Here is a 24,197-nt window from a genome sequence, read left to right on the forward strand (position 1 = left end):
GAAATTTCCCAGCTTTTTTTCAGATATTCTGAAATATAACATCAACATAAGCTTATGTTATGTTTTACACTGTACTTGGGTATTTTGCCTGAATGAAGAGGCTGAACCATCAGTCAGTCAAGCCAATTAACTCCTTGAATGCATCAGTCTCGATGTGTAGCAGTGCATTGCAACGTTTTGGACTTTCTCCTGTCCTTGTAAGTTAATAAAATGGCAGGAAGCTAAACTAGCTAGTGACCCATCAGAGGGTCTATAAAAGAGACAGGCTTTTCAAACCGCGTGATCAGTAAGCAGCGCGCAAGGAGACAAACGATGACGCTGGAGTGAGACTGAGAGAGTAGCGAATTAGGTTCACGTGTTTAGTTCTGCTAAGTCTTTTTCAAGTTTTAACTATAGATTAGGAATCAAGATCTGATATAGAACTAACCTTAAAGTAAATTAGATCAGCTTAAGTAGAGAACTGACTGGAGTGCTAGTTATCTGTCAATCACCTGAAAGCAGTTGGTTCAAGTGATGTTAATTACTGTAGCAGGAAGCTAAATTAGCTAGTGACTCATCAGAGGATCTATAAGAGAGACAGGCTTTTCAAACCACATGATCAGTAAGGGGCGCACAAGAAGACACGACGATGTTGGAGTGAAATGGAGACTGAGTAGAAAATTAGGTTCATGTGGGAATTCGGTGCATGGGAGAAAGAGTTGTGGTATACATAGGGATTATTCCAAATTAATTATGTGAGTAATTAAATTAACTAAATAATATAAGTAACAATGGCAGGACAGGTGTTATGTTGCAGCTGTGGAATGTTGGGGGTTTGGACACCAAGATGACGCAGGACAAACACATCTGCAGAAAATGTAAGCAGCTAAAGGAATCCAGGATCAGGATTATTGATCTGGAAGCCGAACTGCAGACACTGCGCAACATAAGGGAGGGGGAGAAATACCTGGACACTTTGTTCCAGAAGATGATCACGCCTCTTAGAATAGGGTCGTCTGTTTTGGACAGCAGTGAGGGAAAGGAGGATGTGACCGTGAGTGAGGCAGGTAATGGGACCGAATAGACAGTAGTGGAGGAGCCTCAGACTTTGCAATTGTCAAATAGGTTTGAGGTGCTCACAAGCTGTGTGGACAAAAGCGCGGTCTGATGAGTGGGGTAAGCAAACAGGGATATAGTGGTAGTAGGGGATGGTATAGTGAGGGGAATTGACACTGTTCTCTGCAGAGAGCGAGAGTCCAGAAGGCTGTGTTGCCTGCCTGGTGCCAGGGTCCAGGACATCTGCTCAGGGCTGGAGAGGAACTTGCAGTGGGAGGGGGAGGACCCAGTTGTTGTGGTCCATGTAGGTACCAACAACAGAGGCAGAACAAGGAAGGAGGCTATTTTTACTTAGTTCTGTTGAAGAGTCATACGGACTCGAAACGTTAACTGTATTCCTCTCCGCAGATGCTGCCAGACCTGCTGAGTTTTTCCAGGTATTTTTATTTTTGTTTTGGATTTCCAGCATCCGCAGTTTTTTGCTTTTATCTAAGGAGGTTCTGCATAGTCAGTATGAGAAGCTAGGTATCAAATTAAGAAGTAGAACCTCAAAGGTAATAACCTCTGGATTATTATATGAGCCATGTGCAAATTAGCAGAGGGCAATTAAGGTTAGATGAATGCATGGCTCAAAGACTGGTGTAGGGGAAGTGGGTTCCAGTTTGTGAGGCACTGGCACCAGTACTGGGGAAAGTGGGGGCTGTACCGTTGGGACGATCTACATCTGAATTGTGCTGGGACAAGTGTTCTTGCAAATTGCATAACTAGGGAATTAGAGAGGTCTTTAAACTAAACAGGGGGGGTGGGGAGGGTGAGTGATCAAGCTTGGGTAGTTGTGGCAAATCAAGGGGTAGGTTTAAGACAGGAGACCGTAATAGTAATAAGGGAAATAAAGGTCATAGAATAGAAAGAAGGGGCAGAGAGATAGAGCCTAAGAATACCCCAGTAGTCAAGAATAGATGTTACAAAGATAGCAAAAAGACAAAACTAAAGGCTCTGTATCTGAATGTGCATAGCATTCATAACAAAGTAAATTAATTGATAGCGCACATTGAAGTAGATAAATATGATCTGATAGCCATTACATAGACATGGCTACAGGATGACAAAGATTGGGTCCTGAATATTGAGAGGTATATGACATTCAAGAAGAATAGGAAGCTGGGTAAAGGTGGAGGGGTAGCACTGTTGATCAAGGATGGCATTTGTGCAATAGTTAGAGGTGACCTTAGTTCAGATCATCAGGATGTAGAATCGATTTGGGTGGAGATGAGGAATAGTAGGGAAAGAAGTCACTAGTGGGAGTGGTCGACAGGCCCCCTAACAGTAACCACAATGTAGGACAAAGTATACAAGAAAAAATATTGGGTGCTTGTGATAAAGAGACAGCAATAATGATGGTTGATTTTAATCTACATGTAAACTGGAAAAATCAGATTGACAGTAGTAGTCTGGATGAGGAGTTCATAAAATGCTTTTGAGATATTTTCTTTGAGCAGCATATTTTGGAACCAACCAGAGAGCAGGCTATATTAGACTTGGTATTGTATAATGTGACAAGATTAATTAATGACCTTCGGGTAAAGGCACCCCTCGGTAGCAGCAACCATAATACGATTGAATCTTACATCTAGTTTGAAAGGGAGAAGAGTGGGTCTTAGACTAGTATTTTAAACTTAGATAAGGGCAACTATGTGGGCATGAAATCTGAGCTAGCCAAAGTGAACTGGGATACTAGGCTGGGGGATAGATCAATAGAGAAGCAGTGGCAGACATTTAGGGGAATATTTCAAAATACTCAGAATAAGTATATTCTTACTACAAAGAAAAATTCTAAAGGGAGGTCCCACGATCCGTGGTTAACTAAAGAAGTTAAGGAAAGCATCAAACTTAGGGGAAAAGCATATAACTGTGCAAAAATGAGCGGCAGGTCAGATGATTGGTCAGAATATAAAGAATGGCAGAAAATGACTAAAAGGTTAATCAGGAGTAAGAATTAAGAGTATGAGAAGAAGCTAGCTAGAAATGTAAAAATGGATAGCAAGAGTTTCTATGGGTATTTAGAAAGAGAAAGAGTAAGTGAAGTGAGTGTTGGTAAATGTGTTGGAGGCGGTTCAGAGGGGTTTACCAGATTGATACTAGATTGATAGGGCGCAGAATGTTTTCTGGGTGGGGGACTTGAATGTCCATCACCAAGAGTGGCTCGATAGCACCAATACTGACTGAGCTGACTGAATTCTAAATGACATAGCTGCTAGACTGGGTCTGCGGCAGGTGGTGAGGGAACCAACAAGAGGGAAAAACATACTTGACCTCATCCTCACCAACCTGCCTGGCATAGATGTATTTGTCCATGACAGTATAGGTAGGAGTGACCACCGCACAATCATTGTGGAGACGAAGTCCCGCCTTCACATTGAGGATACCCTCCATTGTGTTGTGTGGCACTACCACCGTGCTAAATGGGATAGATTTCGAACAGATCTAGCAACTCAAGACTGGGCATCCATGAGGTGCTATGGGCCATCAGCAGCAGCAGATTTGTACTCGAATACAATCTGTAACCTCATGGCCTGGCATATCCCCTACTCTACCATTACCATCAAGCCAGCAGATCAACCCTCGTTCAATGAAGAGTGCAGGAGGGCATGCCAGGAGCAGCACCAGGCATACCTAAAAACGAGGTGTCAACCCAGTGAAGCTATAAAACAGGACTTCTTGTGTGCCAAACAGCATAAGCAGCAAGTGATAGACAGAGCTAAGTGATGCCACAGCCAACGGATCAGATCTAAGCCCTGCAGTCCTGCCACATCCAATCATGAATGGTGGTGGACAATTAAACAACTCAGTGGAGGAGGTGGCTCTACAAATATCCCCATCCTCAATGATGGAGGAGCCCAGCACAGCAATGCAAAAGATAAGTCTGAAGCATTCGCAACAATCTTCAGCCAGAAGTGCCAAGTGGATGATCCATCTTGGCCTCCTCCGGAGGTCCCCAGCATCACAAATGCCAGTCTTCAGCCAATTCGGTTCACTCCATGTGATATCAAGAAACGGCTGAATGCACTGGATACTGCAAAGGCTGTGGGTGCTGACAACATTCCGGCAATAGTACTGAAACCTGGTGCTTCAGAACTTGCCGCGCTCCTAGCCAAGCTGTTCCAGTACAGCTATAACACTGGCATCTACCTGGCTATGTGGAAAATTGCCCAGGTATGTCCTGTACACAAAAAGAAGGACAGATCCAACCCAGCCAATTACCGCCCTATCAGTCTACTCTCCATCATCAGTAAAGTAATGAAGGGGTCATCAACAATGCTATCAAGCGGCACTTGCTCAGCAATAACCTACTCACTGATGCCCAGTTTGAGTTCTGCCAGGGCCATTCAGCTCCTGACCTCGTTACAGCCTTGGTTCAAGCATGGACAAAAGAGCTGAACTCCCAATGTGAGGTGAGAGTGTCTGCCCTTGACATCAAGGCAGCATTTGACCGTGTGGCAACAAGGAGCCCTAGCAAAACTGGAGTCAATGGGAAACACGGGAAAAACTCTCTGCTGTTGGAGTCATACCTAGCATAAAGGAAGATGGCTGTGGTTGTTGGAGGTCAATCATCTCAATTCCAGGACATCACTGCAGGAGTTCCTCAGGGTAGCGTCCTAGGGCTAACCATCTTCAACTGCTTCATCAATGACCTTTCTTCCTTCATAAAGTCAGAAGTGGGGTTGTTTGTGCGATCATCAGCAAGGTTCAGCACCATTTGCAACTCCTCAGCTACTGAAGCAGTTCATGCCCAAATGCAGCAAGACCTGGACAATATCCAGGCTTGGGCTGACAAGTGGCAAGTAACATTTGCACCACACAAGTGTGAGGCAATGACCATCTCCAACAAGAGAGAATCCAATCATCGCCCCTTGATGTTCAATGGTATTACCATCACTGAATCCCCCACTATCAACATCCTGGGAGTTACCATTGACCAGAAACTGAACTGAACTAGCCATATAAATACTGTGGCTACAAGAGCAGGTCAGAGGCTAGGAATCGTGCGATGAATAACTCCTCACCTGACTCTCCAAAGCCTGTCCACCATCTGCAAGGCACAAGTCAGGAGTGTAATGGAATGCTCCCCAATTGCCTGGATGAATGCAGCTCCAACAACACTGAAGAAGCTGGAAACTGTCCAGGACAAAGCAGTCTGCTTGATTGGTACCACATCAGCAAACATTCACTCACTCCACCACCGACGCACAGTAGCAGCAGTGTATACAACGTACTGCAGGAATTCACCAAGGCTTCTTAGACAGCACCTTTCAAGCCCACAACTACTACCACCTAGAAGGACAAGGGCAGCAGATAGATGGGAATACCACCGCCTGGAAGTTCCCCTCCAAGCCACTCAGCATCCTGACTTGGAAATATATTGCCGTTCCTTCACTGTTGCTGGGTCCTGGAACTCCCTTCCTAACAGCACTGTTGGTGTACCTACACCACATGGACTCTAGCGGTTCAAGATGGCAGCTCACCTCCACCTTCTCAAGGGCAACTAGGGATGGGCAATAAATGCTGGCCCAGCCAGCGAAGCCCACATCCTGTGAATGAATAATAAAAACAAATTGGGTTTGCCCTTTTAGGACAGAGACGAGGAGAAATATTTTCTCCCTGAGGGTTGTGTGACTTTGGAACTCCCTGCCTCTGAAGGTAGTGGGGGAGGGGGTCATTGAATATTTTTAAGGCAGAGGTAGATGGATTCTTGTTAGGCAAGGGAAGCAAAGGTTATCGGGCGTAGATGGGAATGTGGATTTCGAAACACAAACAAATCAGCCCTGATCTTAGTGAGGGTCAAAGGGCTGAATGGCCTACTTCTCCTACTTCGTATGTTCTGAGACACAGCAAGATATTGAGAGCTGAGAAATTAAAAACAATATAGGTGGAATAGGTTAACAAAGGGGTTAAAATACTCTCGATGGAATGTATTTCTAATATAATGTGATAATTAGCATATTTTTTGGATGAAGCAGCTTTTTCATGGATGTTCATGATGCACTGTTTTATGCAGGTGACATGATTTAACAATTTACCCACAGTTTAGAAATAAAGTGTAAGGTCATGTTCTCAAGACACAAAGGGCGGAATCGTCCCAGATTTGCACTAAGTGCAGTAGCGGGCGGGTAACATGACGTTTTACCCGCTGGCCACGATGGTGGGTTTTTACTCCGTGTCGTCCCGAACCCACCACATTACTTATGAATTCCTGGAAAACATGCTGTTTCCATGGTGGGCGGGCTCTTCTTCACCCACCATGCCATCACCTCACCGCTTCATCACGCCAGGCACCATATTTAAAGTCCAGCCGCGTGCACACATCTCAGTGCTTCCAGCCCATGACTACTACTACTAGATGTCCACGAAAGGCAAAAAATCTGTGGCCCCCAGGTATAATGACGATCACTGGAGTGCCATTTGGACACCATGGAGGCCCGCCGTGATGTCCTCTACCCCCGCTCTGGCTGTAGGATGGGCAGTGGCATCACCAATCTAGCATGGCAGGCGATGGCAGCAGTGGTCAGTGCCAATGCTGCACAGAAGAGGTTGGCCATCCAATGTAGATAGAGGATGAATGATCTCATCCGTGCAGCCAGGGTATGGCAACAATCCCATCAATCTAAACTCACACACTCAAGCCCATCACACATTCACTGGCACCTCACTCACTGCCAGCTCAAGGGACATCACCACCTATTCTCACACACACACCCTCACATGTCCATCAGGCCTCATCTCCTCTGTAGACTGCTTCCTCAGCCCTCACCATCTTGAGGCCACTTGCACAGATCAACATGTGCCCCCACACGCACCCTGGGATACCTTCTTTCCCCAGTACAGCTCTTGTCCTGCAACCTCTTCCCCTGCCTGAGGCCACTTCTGCCCCTTCCCCAAGCAAGCCATAGCCCTAGCCCTGCTGTCATTGAAATCATATGGCTGATCTGGTAGGTAGAGACCTACCCGTGAGCCCCCCTAAAAGTGATGTGGTGCTATCTGTGAAGTCTGGCGCTGATGACTGTGAGTGCTGACCGAAGCAAGTTCGGCAACAAACCTTGAAGTCCCGAGTGAAGTGCAGCCTGCCAGGTGCACGTTGCTTATGTGCTGTTGTGAAACACATCGGCATGTTTAACTGCCGATGCAGGCAGACAATTTGGCGGGCGGAGGGGTGCAGGGAATGAGTCCAGCGGGCAGGCCTATTAATGATATGCTGATGTATTACAATGAGGTTCCCGATGTCTGATGGCGGGTAATGTGACCCGCCATTGGCGGGCTGAGTGGACAATCGCAAACTGGTTTCTTGCCATCGTGAAACCGATTGCACCATATTGTCCGCTCGCCACCAAACACACACAACGCAGGCACAGAAAATCCCGGCCAAAGTATAATACTTGTCAATCATCTCTTAATGACACATGATCGGAGAACATTGTACACTATACTGATGAGCTCAGCTATCGACCAGGCCTTTCAACACTGCTAATGCTTGCACCACCTACACTTGAGTTAGCACATCGAGGAAAGCCTCTGTAACCATGGCATTTGCCAGAACAATCATTTTGGTACCAGCAATAGACAACCGTTTGGAGCTGGGGCTGAACGCATATGTCAAAATCAGTTAGAAACCCAAGAAAAGTACACAGCTTTTGGATGTACAATAATTCAGTCTCCCATATACAAAATTCATGACCTCTTTTCTTATCTCCATCCTTTCACTCCTTTCCCTGACTTTTGCACTGCCTCTCCATTCCCCCCAATAATTTCCTTTCCCAAACCTTCTCCCTTCCCTCCTTTTTCAAATCCTCCATTCATCCTTTTCCCCCTTCTTCCCTTTCTCCCCAACCATTTCCTCTTTCCACTGTGCTTTTCATGCCCTCCCCACCCGCCCATCCCTGCACCGGCATGTAACACCTTCACCTGCACTTCAGCCAACAATATGTCAGAGTTAAGTTCACTGAACTCCACCCTGCTAATTATTTTTTAAAAGTAAATACAATTGAATATTCAAGATGAGATTATTGTACAGCTCTAACTGGAGTATTATTTTAATATAATCTTTAGTCAAGGAAATGTGTTGCATAACAAAATTGGCTCCCCAAAGCCTGTCCACCATCTATAAGGCACAAGTCAGGAGTGTGATGGAATACTGTCCACTTGCCTGGATGAATACAGCTACAACAACACTCAAGAAGCTTGACACCATCCAGGACAAAGCAACCCAATTGATTGGCACCCCTTCCACAAACATTCACTCCCTCCACCACCAACGCACAGCAGCAGCAGTGTGTACCATCCAGAAGATGCACTGCAGAACCTCACCAAAGCTCCTTAGGCAGCACCTTCCTAATCCATGACCATTGCCACCTAGAAGGACAAGGGCAGCAGATACATGGGAACACCACCACCTGGAAGTTCCCCTCCAAGTCACTCACCATCCTGACTTGGAAATATATCGCCGTTCCTTCACTGTCGCTGGGTCAAAATCCTGGAACTCCCTCCCTAACAGCACTGTGGGTGTACCTACACCACAGGGACTGGTTCAAGAAGGCAGCTCACCACCACCTTCTCAAGGGAAACTAGAGTTGGGGAATAAATGCTGGCCTAGCCAGTGACGCCCACATCCGTAAATTTAAAAAACAGCATCATTTCTGTTAATCCTTTACTGATATATGAGTGTGTTTGTTTTTTTCTTAATATGCTTTTATTCAATTATTTTTGAAGGTGACCCCTTTAAAGATGATCCATTTGGAAAAGTTGATATTGCAGGTAAGAAGAGCATTCAGTGGTACATGTCAATTGAAAGCAGTTTCAGCATGCTCTGCCTACATTAGTACAAAGCTGATTTTAACTCTCAACTTTTTAGTCGTAGTGGGAAGCAGACATATGGGAATGGCAGTCCTTGAAAAAAATTTAGCATGAGGCCTTCCGCTGTGGCGAGAGGCTTGGAGCATCAAGCATATCGGGTTAGGAGTAATGTTACTACTTAATGACATTGAGCCTTTTGTCCAGCCATCAGTTGGCAGAAGTTCAGATATGTAAAGTAACATTTAAATTTTCTTAGCATGAAATCAGATAATATGTCAGCAGTACAAATTCTAATTATGAGTTGCTCCTTTTATTTCTGCTTCCCCCGTCCCAACAAACATCAACAACTTGCATTTATGTAGCACATTTAACATAGCAAAGCTTCCCTAGACACTTAACAAGAGCGTTTTCAAAAAAAAAAAGATTTGACATTTAGTCACAGAAGGAGATATCAGGATAGGTGACCAAAAGCTTAGGCAAAGAGAGAGGTTTTAGCGAGCATCTCAAAGGAGCAGAGAGAGTTTAAGCATCTGAAAGAGTTAGAGAGGGAATATCAAAGCTCAGATTCAAGACACCTGATAGCAATGTCGCCATTGGTGAAGCGATTAAAATGGAATGCTCAAGATGCCAGAATTGGAGGAATGCAGAGATCTTGAAGGCTTGTAGTGCTGTAGGAGCTACAGAGATTAAGAGGGGCAAGGGCATGGAACTATTTGAAAGTGAGATGAGGATTTTAAAATTGAAACTTTGTTGGATTTGCAACCCTGTGAATCATCAGCTTAATCTTCACAGATTTTCCTGCTAGAATTCTGGTAGGAATTCAGCCAAGTAAAGTGATAATTACTTCATGTCTTGTCCATTGTTACTGCTTCACTCGAACACAACGGTCTGTGGATTCAACTTTGCACTCTCAAGTTTTTTGTTGATTTTTAAAACATGCATTTTTACTGATATATTTTCAAATCCCTCCATTACAGATTAAATCCTGAAAGTCACTCTGTAACTAGGGGTGATTCAAACATTAACTGTTCCTTACCTCCCTAAAGCACCTGGATTCTCCTCAGCAACATTTAAAACTGGCTGGGAACATAAACTTGCGGAGAATTGGGGCAGACTGGCATCTTACTCACTCCAGCATATTGCACCACCTGTTGTACATTTGGGAGATCTCCAGTTTTTAACTAATTTGAATAAATGGAAATGTTGATGAATTTTCCATCTGTCTCTTTGAAAAAAAATCATTTATCTCCTTTTCTGAATGGGTGGGGCAACATAACTATAAATAACATGTTCTCAAAACAGAGTATAGAATTTTACTGTAATCTGTCCTGAAGATGTTGATTTACCTTGGCATGTAGTCCCATGAGTGCCAATAATCTACTTAAACCCTATTAAAGTGACTATCTTCATGTGTGTGACTCAGTAGGCCATTTCTCATTTCAGACGCAGTGTAGGGGAGTGCGGTATGAGGCAAGGGGACAGTAGCAGCCAAGTCACATCATATATATCTAATGTCCTAAAGCAGATATTTTCCAACAAAGTTGTGGGGTATCATTGGATCATGATCAGGAACAGAAACCAAGGCTGACTTTACTTTTCTCACTTCTTAGCCTAAGAGCATAAGGTTAGTTGCTGAAGACAGACCAGGATAAAATCTCTAACCATTCTCAGTGTTCCATGTGGTATGTAAAATGGCTTCTGTCTCAATCCTTTACTCACAAAAGAATGACTCAGAGGTCATAGGACTGAGGTCACATGACTATGGCAAGCCACAGTACACAACAGGCAACCGTGCACAAAGACATTTCTCCAAGCACTCAATTATATAGTTTAGTACAACATCATATTTATATCCAGGATATCAGAAATTTTATAAACTTGTTTTGAAGTGCATAAAGTTAACATTTTAGATCTGCTACCAGTTTACTGCTTTTTTTTACTCTTTTGGATGCAACCTATCAAGTACTAATGACTCCCATTTTTGATAGGCTTTCTTAGTTATGCTATGAAGCAGATAGTCTCAATTACTTGCCGCTTATGTTCAGAGTAATTTTGTCCTGTATTTCTGTAAATATTTCTTGTCTATGAAACAACTAAACTGAGGTTTATTGAAATCATCAGCTCTATGATTTTCAGATATTTTCCTCAGTCATTTGTACAATATCATTGCAGATCCTTTTGGAGGAGATCCCTTTAAAGGCACAGATCCTTTTGCAGATGCTTCTGATAACTTCTTTCAACAGTCTTCAAGTGACCCATTTACATCCACTGAGTCTGATCCATTCAGTGCTACAATATGCAACAATAATGTGGAATCAGTAAGTATGGAAATAAGTTATGTACACAATAGTGCATATTTTGCTTTATTAAATATAAAGTACCTAATGTAACAATGATTCTGTAGGCAGCCAGGAGAATTACGAAAGTTCAAATTTTTAATCTTGTAGCCTTTGTGCACAAGTTCCTAACTTTGGCCATGTCATTGGGAAAATTGTAGGGCAGAAGCTGCTCCATGGAGAGGGAATTAAGTCTGAGGAAAGGTCACCCCATGTCTCTCGCATGCCTGTTAGTGGTTGGTTAAAATATAGGCAGAGGGCTAGAATTATTTAAAAATTAGTTCCTAATGTTAAGTAGAAGATTATTAATGATAGTGACCATGTTAATGTATCCTACAAGAATTTCTACACAGTGCTGTACAAGATATTGCAAAAATGTTCATTATGCTTAACTATTGTTCCAAAATGGATCATTTGATGTACACGCAGCCAAAATTAAGTCCTTAGTCTGTACTGAATTTGTAGGGTGTATCCTCAGTATTGGATGAAGTACTGTGATTGATCTTAAAGCCCTTGGTACCAAAATTAGCCAAAGTTTCTGCCCCTGATAACTATCCAGTGAGTCATACTAATAAAGACAAGTGTCTGGGTGTAAGGTGAGGACAGGAACAGATTTATACCTCCCATGATCAAATAAACTACTGTCAGCTGAAGAATTATCAGTTGTGTGAGGTATTAAGAGAGCTTCTGTGACCTGAGGGATCATACCCAGCACACCTTCAGAATGTTTTGCAACAATTAATGCAAAAAGAAGCCTTCAATCAACATATATAATTATATTAACCTTTTATCCACGCATATTTTAAGATTATATTTCTTATTTGTTTTCCAATCCGCTATATGGTACATTTATTCCAACTGAGAGGGTGGGAAGATTAGTAACCACCTATTGGAGGTGCACGGATGATGTGTGTTTGATCTCCCCACTTCCCCATGTAGGCAGGTTTCTGGTTTTCACTAGATTCCTCTCCAGATACTTCAAATGAGAATAGGAACTTGTCTTCCATAAAGTTTTAGGCCTGAACCCATTTCTATCTACTTCAAAGCGCATCTATGCCGCTTAGCCACAAATACAAGATTTCCACAGTAAAGTCAATTATTTTTAGAGGTTCATTGTTGAAGTGAATTCTTCTAATATAAACAAAACATTATTATACTATTTATATATTTGAATTTCAGGTTTAAACTGACAAAAGCAGTTCTGTTTTTATGTTGAGTACTTTGGGAGATTAAATTCTGATTTCATGAAAGTTCTGGTCTGTTTGAAAAATCCGGGCAGAGCAAAAATGTTGTTTTAATCCACATTCTGCTAGTCCAATCTGCGCCCCAAACAATTTGGAATAACTAATAATTAATAGAATAATTTCACACTTTAGGAAAGATATGAAGGCATTAAAGAGAGTATAGAAAAGATTCACAAGATTGGTTCTGGGGCTGAGGTATTTTAGTTATGTATATAGATTGGACAAGTTGGGACTGTTTTCCTCAGAGAAGGCAAAGAGGAGGATATCTCTTCCTCCTTTATGAAATAAAGATATTCAGAATCATGATGGGTCTGGACAGAGTAGATAGAGAGAAACTGTTCCCACTGGTGGAAAGAACGAGAACGCACAGATTTAAGGTAATTGGCAAAAGAAACAATGGCAACATGAGGAGAAATGTTTCCACTCGGTGAGTGTTTTAGATCTGGAATGCGCTGCCTGATAGTGTGATAGGAGCAGGTTCAATCGAAGCATTCCAGGGGAAATCGGATTTTTTTTTTAAAAAGGAAGAATGTTCAGGGTTACTGGGAAAATGGCACCAGGTGAATTACTCACTCGGAGAACCAGCACAGACACGACTGGCCAAAAGGTCTCCTATTGCGCTGTAACAGTTCTGTCATTCTGTATATGAGGTGGCATTTTGTTTCTGAATTCACACACGTGTGCATAAAACCAGATCATTCAAAATGATCGTACTTATATATGTTTGATTTTAGACTGAAACATTGAAAGCCAATGATCCATTTGCTCCTGGTGGTGGTACAGTCTCATCCACTGTTGAAACAGGTGAGAAATTTAATTCTGGTAATACACATGCAAATATCCATCCTATACTATTTACATGGTTATAAATAACAAACACACTCATGCAGATATAAACACGAATAGACCTCTAGATTGTTGTTTACAGGGAGCCTCAGATGATCTGTTACTGCCATCTTCATGGTGTCACCATGAGTTTACTGTTGCTCTCACACTGATTTACATCTTAGACTTGAGTAATTTGACCGAGGTTTATAAAATCATTAGGGAACCAAATTGTGTAAAGGTGGCCCAATTATTTTAACTGGATAGGCTAAGGAGGAAAGGGGGCCATGCTTACAAGGTATACAGGGACAGCATTAGGTTGGATATTAGGCAGTTCTTCTTTTCTCAGAGAATGGTGGACTGGCAGAACAGGTTGCCAGCTTATGCAGCAAGTGCTGATTCACTGAGTTACTTCAAGTGAAAGCTGAACTTGTTACTGGCTGGGGCCATAGATAGGTATCCTTTATCACAAATCAGGAACTTGATATCCTAGAATGTTTTGATTGCCAAATGGGGTCATAAATAAATGTTACAGATTTTTCCCTCTATAACTTGCCTGGGTTTTTATCTTTTTCTCACCTCTCCCAAGAAATTACACAGCTCTGGTTGGGTAGGGAGTGTCTACATTATGGTGCAAATGTATCACAATTGTACAGGACAGGCGAGATAACCAGTGGATCTTTTCCTTACGGCGTTTTTGAATGTTCCAGATCTTAGTGACAGAGAAAGAGTGCAAAGTTTCACACCATGGTGGCAGATCTTTAAATAATGCAGTATATTCCCTATATTGTAAGTAGGATATTTTCTACTAAAGTTGGGACTTGTGGCTAAACAGTGTTAATGACACCCACATAAAACAAACTACCCACCCACTGGCAGGAACTTCAACTTACATACTCTCAAATATGCTGTAGGGACTCCCTCTTCCTTCTCATCCACCCGCATCCCGATTCCCAGGTCCAACTAACTCCAGAGTTCATTATCAAACAAGCTGCCTCAACCTTCTGAACTGCTTCCGGTTCAAGCACTGGCATCCTATGATACCTGAATTTTTGAATGCACACTTGGAAACAAAGTGGAACCAAAATTTACAGTGATTCTATAAAATAATCATTTAAGTGCATACTTAAAGGTATAATTAAGCGCACAATGGCTTTATTAAATTTGAATGTAAAAGAAAAAGCTTGCATTTATTTGGCTCCTTTCACAGCCTCACAACGTCTCAAAACACTTTACAGCCATTAAGTACTTTTGGAGTGCAGTCACTGTCACAGGAAACAGAGCCTACTCGTGCTCAGCATGGTCCCATGAACAGCAATATTAGAACCATCAGATAGCCTCTTTCTGGTTGAGGGATAAATAGTACACCTAAATGCACAATGGCCTTAAGAAATATCTATGCAATATACACATTCATAAAATAGATGTGAATGTACACTTTAATGTGTAATGATGTCATTAAATGTTCAATGTGAATGTACAATTGAATGTACGATGACTTAAAAGTGTGTGAATATATTTTCCTGTGATTCAAATTTTCAAAAAGAAAAAGGTTTTAAAGCTTTAATTCTATCTTTTTCAACAAAGTTATTATTTAATAGTGAACATCAATCTCTACCAATTGCTTTCAGCAAATCTCAACCATTTGGAGAAAACTCTGCAGAGCCTTCTAGACCTGATTTGTTTCTATGTATTGTACTTCACTGTTGCTGGTGTGACTGACATTTTGAAATGAAGCCGACTGTAATGAAACTTAACATTTTTAATGATTATGTTATATTTCTGTGTTCCAGTTACTGATCCTTTTGTCTCAATGTTTGGAAACGATTCATTTGGAAGTGGTTTTGCTGATTTTAATACATTATCACAGGTAATTATAAATGTAATGCAGAATGGATACTTGGAACATTTTCTTGTTATTTTTAATCTTTTGTTTTACAAAATTCCCATGTCCTACAGTTGCTGCTGTTGCTTTGTTATTATGCTTTAGAAAGTAAGCTTGATGGAATGTTGAAATAAAAACAAAAAATGCTGGAAACACTTAGCAGGTTTGGCAGCATCTATGGAGAGAGAAACAAAGCTAACGTTTCAGGTTAATGAAAGGCCACAGGCTTAAAACTTTAACTCTGTTTCTCCCTTCACAGATGCTGCCAGACCTGCTAAGTTTTTTCAATATTTTCTGTTTTTAGTTCAGATTTCCAGCATCCGCAGTATTTTGCTTTTGTATCGATGGCTTGTTGGGTTGGTTTCACCGTTGGGAACAGTGAAGCCTCAAACATGACTGATTTGGCCCCCTTTTTGCCCATGTTTAGCTTTAGAATTTTTTTCAGTGAAGGAGTACACTGCTTGGTGCATATCTGATTTATGAATAATTGCATTGGTGATAATGAGGTGGTGCTTCATACTTGAAAAAAGCCTGAAGGAAAATAATGAATATAAGTACTTGAAACTACATTCTAACTTGGCATTCTGAAGAAACTCTACAATAAAAACAGAAAGTGATGGAAATATTCATCAGGTCTCCCAGCATCTCTGGAGATAGAAACAGAAACAGAGCTTCAGGTCATTGACCTTTCCTCAGAATTAGAGAAAATTAAAGATGTAACAGGTTTTAAGCAAGAACAGAGGCAGTAAAAGGAAGTTGCTGAAAGAACAAAAGACAATGCCCTGAAAAGGTGGAGGACAAGAGAGATTAAATGGAAAAAACGATGATGGTGTAACCTCTTGTCCCATCACCACCTCTTTTGCCTTGGGTCAGTTGGTAGCTTTTTGCCTCTGAATGAGTAGGTTGCGGGTTCAATTTCCATTCAAACGAACATAGGAACATACAAATTAGGAGCAGGAATAGGCCATTTGGCCCCATGACCCTACTCTGCCATTTGATAAGATCATGGCTGATCTGACAGTGGCCTCAACTCTACTTTCCTGTCTACCCCCTGTACCCTTTTACTCCCTTTCTATCTAACTCAGTCTTAAAAATATTCAGTGACCCTGCCTCCACTACTCTCTGGGGAAGAGAATTCTACACACTAACGACCCTCAGAGAAAAAATTTCTCCTCAGCTCTGTCTTAAATGGGCGACCCCTTATTTGTAAACTGTGTCCTAGTTCTAGTCTCTCCCACAAGGGGAAACATCCTCTCAGCATCCATCCTGTCAAGTCCCCTGAGTATCTTATATGTTTCACTAAGATCACCTCTCATGTTTCTAAACTCCAGTGGATGCAGGGTCAACCTATCCAACCTTTCCTCATAAGATAACTCTTTCATCCCAGGAGTCAGTCGAGTGAACCTTCTCTGAAGTGCTTCCAATGCAATTATATCCTTTCTTAAGTAAGGAGACCAAAACTGTATACATAACTCCAAATGTAGAATCACCAACACCCTGTACAACTGTAACAAAACTTTAACACTTCTATATTCCATTCCCTTTGCAATAACTAACAACTCCACTTGCCTTCCGAGCCACTTGCTGTACTTGCATACTAGCTTTTTATGGTTCATGTCCCAGGACACCCAGATCCCAGAGTTCTGCAGTCTCTCTCCATTTAAATGATATAACCTTTTTTGTTCTTCCTGCCAAAGTGGACAACCTCACATTTTCTCACATTATACTCCACCTGTCAAATTTTTGCGCACTCATTTGACCTTTTTTAAAATTCATTAACGGGATATGGGCATCGCTGGCTGGCCCAGCATTTACTTCCCATCCCTAATTGCCCTTGAGAAGGTGGTGGTGAGCTGCCTTCTTGAACTGCTGCAGTCCATACAAAGGGAGATCAATATCCCCTTGCAGACTCCTTGGTTCCCCTCTTCACAACTTGCTCTCCTTCTTAGCTTTGTGTCATCAGTAAATTTAGCAACCAGACATCTGGTCTCTTCATCCAAGTTATAGATAGAGATTGTAAATAGTTGAGGCCCCAGGACTGATCCCTGTGGCACTCCACTAGTTACAGCTTGCCAACCCGAAAAGAAGCCATTTATCTCTACTCTATCCATACTAATATGTTACCCCCAACACTATGAGCTCTTATTTTGTAGTAACCTTATGTGGCACCTTATCAAATGCCTTTTGGAAATCCAAGTACACCACATCTACAGGCTCCCCATTATCCATTGTTTGTTACTTCCTCAAAGAACTCAAATAAGTTAGTCAAACATGATTTCCCTTTCACAAAATCATGTTGACTCTGCCGAATTGCATTAAGATTTTCTAAGTGCCCTGCTATAACCTCCTTAATAATAGCTTCTAGCATTTTCCCTATGACAGATGTTAGACTAGCTGACCTGTAGTTTTTTGTTTTCTGTCCCCCTCCTTTCTTGAATAGAGGAGTTACATTCACTATGTTCCAATCTGATCATACCTTTTCAGACTAGAGAATTTTAGAAAATTACAACCAATGCATGTACTATCCCAGCAGCCACTTCTTTTAAGACCCTAGAATACAGCCATTGGGCCTGGGGACTCATCAGCCTTTAGTTGTAATAGTTTCCTCAGAACCCATTTCCTGGTGATTGTAATTGTTTTTTTTTTCCTCCCTCCCTTTCATCTCTTGATTTACAGGTATTTCTGGGAATCCATTTTTGTCTTCTACATTAAATACAGGCACAAAATATCTGTTGAAAGCTTCCACCAATTCCTTATTTCCCATTATTAATTCCCCAGACTCACTCCCTAGAGGACCAATGCTCCCTTTAATTAGTCTTTTCCTTTTTAAATACTTGTAGGAACTCTCACTATCTGTTTTTATATTTCTAGCCAACTTTCTCTCATCTAATTTCTCCCTCATTATTTTTTTAGTCATTCATGCTGGTTTTTAAATTCTGTCCTACCACTAATCCTCAGAGTTGTATGCTTTTTCTTTCAATACTATCTTTAACTTCCTGAGTTAGCCATAGATGGTGCATCCTACTCCTGGAGTCTTTCTCACTAGAATGTAGCTTGGCTGAGTGTTATGAAATATTTACTTAAATGTCTGCCACTGCATCTCTACTGACCTATCTCTTAACCTAATTTCCCAGTTCATTTTACCCAGCTCTATATTCATACCCTTGTAATTGCCTTAATTTACATTTAAATCACTAGTCTTAGACACACTCTTCTCTCCCTCAAACCGAATGCGAAATTCAATCATGTTGTGATCACTGCTACTGAGAAGCTCCTTTACTTTGAGGTTATTAATTAATCCTGCCTCATTGCAGATTACCAGGTCTAGAATAGCCTGCTCTCTGGTTAGCTCTAGAAAGTGCTGCTCTAAGAAATTGTCTTGAAACCACTCATCTACCAGGCTAGCTTTGCCAATCTGATTCACCTAATCTATATGTAGATTAAAATCACCCATGATTATTGCCATACCTCTGTTACAAGTCCCCATTATTTCTTCCTACAGTGTAGATTATGGGGGTCTATGAACCACTCCCACAAGTGACTTCTTACCTTTGCTATTTCTTAGCTCTACCCAAACTGATTCGACACCTTGACTTTAGAACTAAGGTCATCTCTCACTATTGTCCTAATGCCATCCTTAATTCACAGAGCTACCCCATCACCTATTTCTAACTTCTTGTCCTTCCAAAATGTCACATACCCTTGAATATTCAGTCCCAGCCTTGATCACCTTGCAGCCACGTCTCTGAAATGGCTATCGGGTCAGACATATTTATTTATATTTGTACTGACAGTTCATCCAGTTTGTCACAAATGCTATGTGCCTTTAATTCTGTCTTTTTATTTTTTTTTTGCAGACTCTTGCCTTATCAGCTGGCGCACTCTTACATTTGTATGTTCTGTTCCTTCCTGCCATGTTCTGATTATTATTCTTATTGCTAACTTGCTCTATTGCCTTGACCTTTCCCTTTAATTTACCATACCCTCCCTTCCCCACCCCCTCCCCCTAACTATTGAGTTTAAAACCCTCTCTGCCATCCTCGTCATACTGCTCCCCACAACACTGGTCCCAGCATGGTTCAGGTGAAGACCGTCCCAATGGTACAGCTCCCACTTTCCCCACTACTGGTGCCAGGGCCTCATGAATTGAAACCCATTCTTTCCATACCAATCTTTGAGCCACGCATTCAACTGCCTAATCTTATTTAACCTATGCCAATTTGCTTGTGGCTCTGGTAATAATCCTGAGATCATCTCTTCGCTAGCCCTGAGCAGCTGTTCCGAAGCCTAGTACCAGGCAGGCAACACAGCTTTCTGAACTCTCGCTCTTGCCTACAGAGAACTGTGTCTATCTCCCTGACTATTCTGTCACCTACTACCCCTACATTTCCATTTACTACCCCCACATTAATAGCCTTCTATACCATGGTGCCATGGTCAGTTTGCTCATTCATTCCACAGCCCCAGCTCTCAAATATACAAGCTTAAAGAATCTCAAACCTGATGGGCAATTGCAAGGGTTGAGGCTCCTCCACTTCTGCATTCTCGATCCCTTTATCTACCTTGCTTGCAGGCACACTTCCCTGTCCCTGATCACTGACAGAATCAGAAGATCCTAGCATAAGGGTTGTGACTGCCTTCTGGAATAAAGTGTCCAGGCAACTTTCCCCCTCCCTGCTGCATTGCAGAATCTATAGGCTCGGCCTCCTGCTCACTGACTCTGAGCCAAAGTTCCTTGAGCTGCAGACATGGTTGCCATGGATCACACGAGTGTTAACCAAGCCCACATGCAGCAGCTGCAACACATCATCTGCCCTTATTGCATTTTAATTAACTGGCTAATTATTTTCTTAATTTTTAAAATTAAGTTAATGCCTCTCCTCACTGCCACTTACTGTACTAACTTAAACCTTAGTAATACAATAAACCTTACCATTTAAGAATAAACTAAAACAGTAGACTCACCAGTTTCATGCTTTCCTTCAGCTAGCATTTCTTAATTAATTATAAGGTAGCTACTTAGGGGTTATTTAAAAACTTACGGTATTCTAATTTCCAGTTCTTCACAGACACTCCCTAGAAAGTAGTTACTCACCAACCAACAACTTATGGCTTTCCTATGATGTCACTATTTGCTTTTTTCCATCTCCAAACTCCATCAATGCATGCCAATTCCTGAAGGGTAAGGGCCCTGCTGCCCTTCCAGGTGAATGAAATCTTCGAGCCTGGGTCTGAATTCATTCCATCCTCAGTAGTTTTCTCGCAGGTCTGTCGCTGCCACCACCTCTGCCAACTCCCTCCAAGTGAAACTTGAGCACAAAAATCTTAACTGACATTCCAGTGCAGTACTGAAGGAGTGCTGCTGTGTCAAGTGCTGACTTTCGGATGAGACATTTGACTAAGGTCCTGTCTGTTCTCTCAGATGGATGTGAAAGATCACATGGCACTATTTCACAGAAGAGCCAGTGTTCTGCCGACATTTCACATTGGAAAAACAGATTATCTAGTCGTTATCACACTACTGTTGTGGGATCTTACTGTGCACAAATTTGTTGCTGTGTTTCCTACAATAGAACATTGACTACACTTCCAAAGTAGCTCACGTCCAGAGAATGAATTAAATAAAAAGGTCTAACTTGAGAAGCAAAATGAAGAAGGGATTGCAGATGTGCAACATCGGTAGCTAGACTTTGAAGTTTCTCCAAAAAATAAAGATGCAATTCATTATCCTTTCTATGTAATCAATAAACCCCGAACACCAACTAGGTTGGGAGGCCTCTGGTTCAGGCACTTTGCAGGGTTTGTCTGACATAGACTTCCCTTTGGTTGTAAACACAGATATTAAAAATAGAAGACACACAGTCAGTCAGGTTTTTGAAAATGGAAAGCTTCAAGGGCAGTTGGTTCAGCAATGGCCTCAAGACCATTAGAATGCGAGAAGTTGGAAGTTACTTTGTTTAAGTCAGTCATATTGACTCACTGATGTGGAGAAGCAGAGTGTGTTCAATCCTTTGTATTAAATCACAAAGACAAGTTGTACTGATTTGAATTCTTTGGACATTTGTACAAGCTCTTTGTTGCTGTATTACACCCACAGGACGTCCTTCACAGCCATAAGCTTTACATCACTGGTAACATTCTTCATTCTGTTTTCTCTCTGAATATGCATTCAGTCCGACCATGCAGACCCATTCAGTTCTGCTGCAGGAACAGACCACAATAATGATGCCTTTGGAAAAAATGGATTCACAGATGAACCTACAAAAATTGAAGAGGTTCCTCCAGCACTACCACCAAAAGTTGGCACTCCAACAAGACCCCCTCCACCACCACCTGGTAAGTGAATAGGATGACTTCAAAAAGTGGTAGAGTTTTGTTTCAAATACTAATTCTGTTTATTTTAATTATTCAGAAAGGGTTAATCATGCGTCCTTTGTTCACCGTAGGGAATTTCCTTTTTTCTAAATTTACAATGATGCTTTCCTCCATCAGATTTTAACTGATTTGAAAGTTATCCACTTCAACTCTTTCGCGTCAAGATATTTAATATTTTTGTATTTTTATTTTAAATGTAGGTAAAAGACTTTCCCTTGTAAAGTCAGAATTATCCGACTCCTTCAAGTTAAATGATCCTTTCCATCCGTTTAATTCAGGGAATTCATTCCATAAAGAAAATCATCTTGATCCATTTGCTCCTACCTCTCCAAGTAAAGATATAGGAGACAACACAAATTTTGCAAACTTCAATGCTGTAAGTGTGTTTGTTTGTTTGTATGTGTTGATAATTTGCTCTGAGTTACAAAAATCATGTATCTTTAAGAGATTTTGTTTAGGTAAATATGGCAAGATGGCATTCCTGCCACTGATTGGGAATCTTGTGCTGTAACAAGTGGCAGAACATCCATTCTTATCCATGTTGCCCAGAATGCATGTTGTTCATCTTGTCAATGTTGTCAGTGGAGAGGTTTTAATTGAAAATTCGCTGCATCTGTTATGATCCTGAACCAGACCCTCAAATTTATGTTACGGTCTGGCTAGAGGCCAGTAAGCTTTTTAAAGTAGACAAAGTTTGAGATCCCATGTATTTGCTAAAGGAATAAAGCCACAGGACTCCACGGCTTTTGAACAAACAATATAAACTCAAAATGAACTGCACTATACAAAGTCAGAAAAGTAAAACAATTCACAATATCTATCTTATACTCTAACATTAAGAATTAACATGAGGTAAATATGAAATAGCAGGCAAACTGTGGTCAAACACACCACACTGCACAATAAATGACAGATGTGATCAGACAGATCCAACAGATTTCTCACCAACCCACCCAGACATCAGTGCTCACTATGAGTTACACAATCTTGTTAAAATCCTGGCTCTCTTATGAACAATTGCAAGCCTTCATTCTTCCCTTTCGAAAATCTAGCCTCGGAATTTCCTGCAAAAGTCACTTCGACTCGGACTGTCTTAACAACTGCTTACCTCCCAGAGTTTCACTGTTGCTTCCCGGGGCTATGTTCCCCTGGATTCCTGAGTCTGCACTCCAGCACCGATTCACAAACACAACTCCAGCTCTTCAGCCACGCCATGCAGAAGACCACTGCTGCAAAGGGTTACCTTTGCTCCCGTAACCCACAGCACGGAGTCACCGACCTTCCACTGCCTTTTCAGCTCTCCAGTGCTTCTCCCGAACCCTCGCCACCTAGAGCCAGCCAACCCGGCTCCTCAGGGCAGCACTTTAGCTGCATGGAATTCCTTCCTCTACTGCTGACACTCTCTGACTAAAACTCACTGACTTTTGAACTGCTCTTCACTGACTCTTGAACTGATCTGGGTGACCTATCAAAACATTCCAAGAGGATCCTGCCCTTGTTGCTAGTCAGGATCAAATGTAACAAGTATGGGAACATCCTGTGCCCTGAATGTTACAATTTCCACAGGTGTTAGCTTACAAAGCCCACAGGGACAAAAAAATGATTTTATGACACATTTTGAACAGGAAAGGAGAGAATTTAGGAGAGCCGGTCAGCTCAGGACACCCTTGAAAATTTTACTTCGAGCAGCTTTTCAACGTTTTCAGAGGCCTAAGCATGTTTTCCGTCTGTCCCAGAGGCTGTGGAGGCCTCTTGACCTGAGGAAACTTAGAGTCATTAAGGCACAAAGTGAGGCTATTTGGCCCATTGAATCCATGCTGGCTCTCTGTAGAGTAATCAGGTCAGTCCCATTTCCAAACTCTATCCTCATAGCCCTACAGCTTTATTTCACCCAAGGGGCTATTCGGTTTCCTTTGAAATTGTTGATCGTCTCTGCCTCCACCATCTTTGTGGGCAACAAGTTCCAGGTGATTACCTCTCCCTGCGTAAAAAAGTTCTTTGTCACGTTCCTCTTCTCTCTTGCCCAAAATCTAAATCTCTTGTCCCCTAAACCTTGTACCAGCAGCTAATGGGAACAATTTTTCTTTATTTACCTTGTCTAATAATGTCATAATCTTGCACACCTCTATCAGAACTTCTCTCAACCTCCTTTGCTTCAAGGAGAACAATCCCAGATTCACCAGCATAATCATGTAGCTAGATTTCCTCATCCCTGGAACCATTCTGGTAAATCTTCTCTGCACCCTCACATCCTTCCTAAAGTGTGATGACCAGAACTAGATGCAATATTTGTAACTATATAACTATGTAATTATATAACTTTATAAAGGTTCAGCATAACTTCCCTGCTTTTGCACTCAATACCTCTATTTGTGAAATCCAAGATCCTGTATGATTTGTTAACTGCCACCTTCATAGATCCATTTACATCAGCCCCCATGTCCCTCAGCCTCTGCACACCCTTAGAACTGTGCCATTAACTTTGCCCTCCTGCCAAAATACATCACCTCGCACTTCTCTGTATTAAATTCCATATGCTACTTGTCTGCTCAAATTGCTAACCTATCTCTGCCCTGTTGCAGTCAATTGGTATCATCCTCATTGGGCCATAACTTCCGAGCTCCCCAGTGTCAGGTTGGGGGGGGATCCCCA

The 24,197-nt window shown here is 41.8% G+C and overlaps 1 protein-coding gene across 3 annotated transcripts in view; it reads left to right on the forward strand.

The window, feature by feature from the left end:
* eps15 (epidermal growth factor receptor pathway substrate 15) overlaps nucleotides 1–24,197 on the forward strand; it is a 177,650-nt gene that overhangs the window by 136,410 nt on the left and 17,043 nt on the right. For 2 of the 3 annotated variants that reach the window (XM_078561141.1, XM_078561143.1), the window contains 6 exons: nucleotides 8,797–8,841; nucleotides 11,053–11,198; nucleotides 13,195–13,264; nucleotides 15,079–15,155; nucleotides 21,344–21,506; nucleotides 21,746–21,921. In XM_078561141.1, the coding sequence (XP_078417267.1) occupies nucleotides 8,797–8,841; nucleotides 11,053–11,198; nucleotides 13,195–13,264; nucleotides 15,079–15,155; nucleotides 21,344–21,506; nucleotides 21,746–21,921 (677 nt within the window). The remainder of the gene's footprint in view (nucleotides 1–8,796; nucleotides 8,842–11,052; nucleotides 11,199–13,194; nucleotides 13,265–15,078; nucleotides 15,156–21,343; nucleotides 21,507–21,745; nucleotides 21,922–24,197) is intronic. The other variant, XM_078561142.1, reaches the window with a different exon arrangement.

Source organism: Cetorhinus maximus, chromosome 17 (assembly GCF_964194155.1).
Source record: "Cetorhinus maximus chromosome 17, sCetMax3.hap1.1, whole genome shotgun sequence".
Taxonomy (NCBI): domain Eukaryota; kingdom Metazoa; phylum Chordata; class Chondrichthyes; order Lamniformes; family Cetorhinidae; genus Cetorhinus; species Cetorhinus maximus.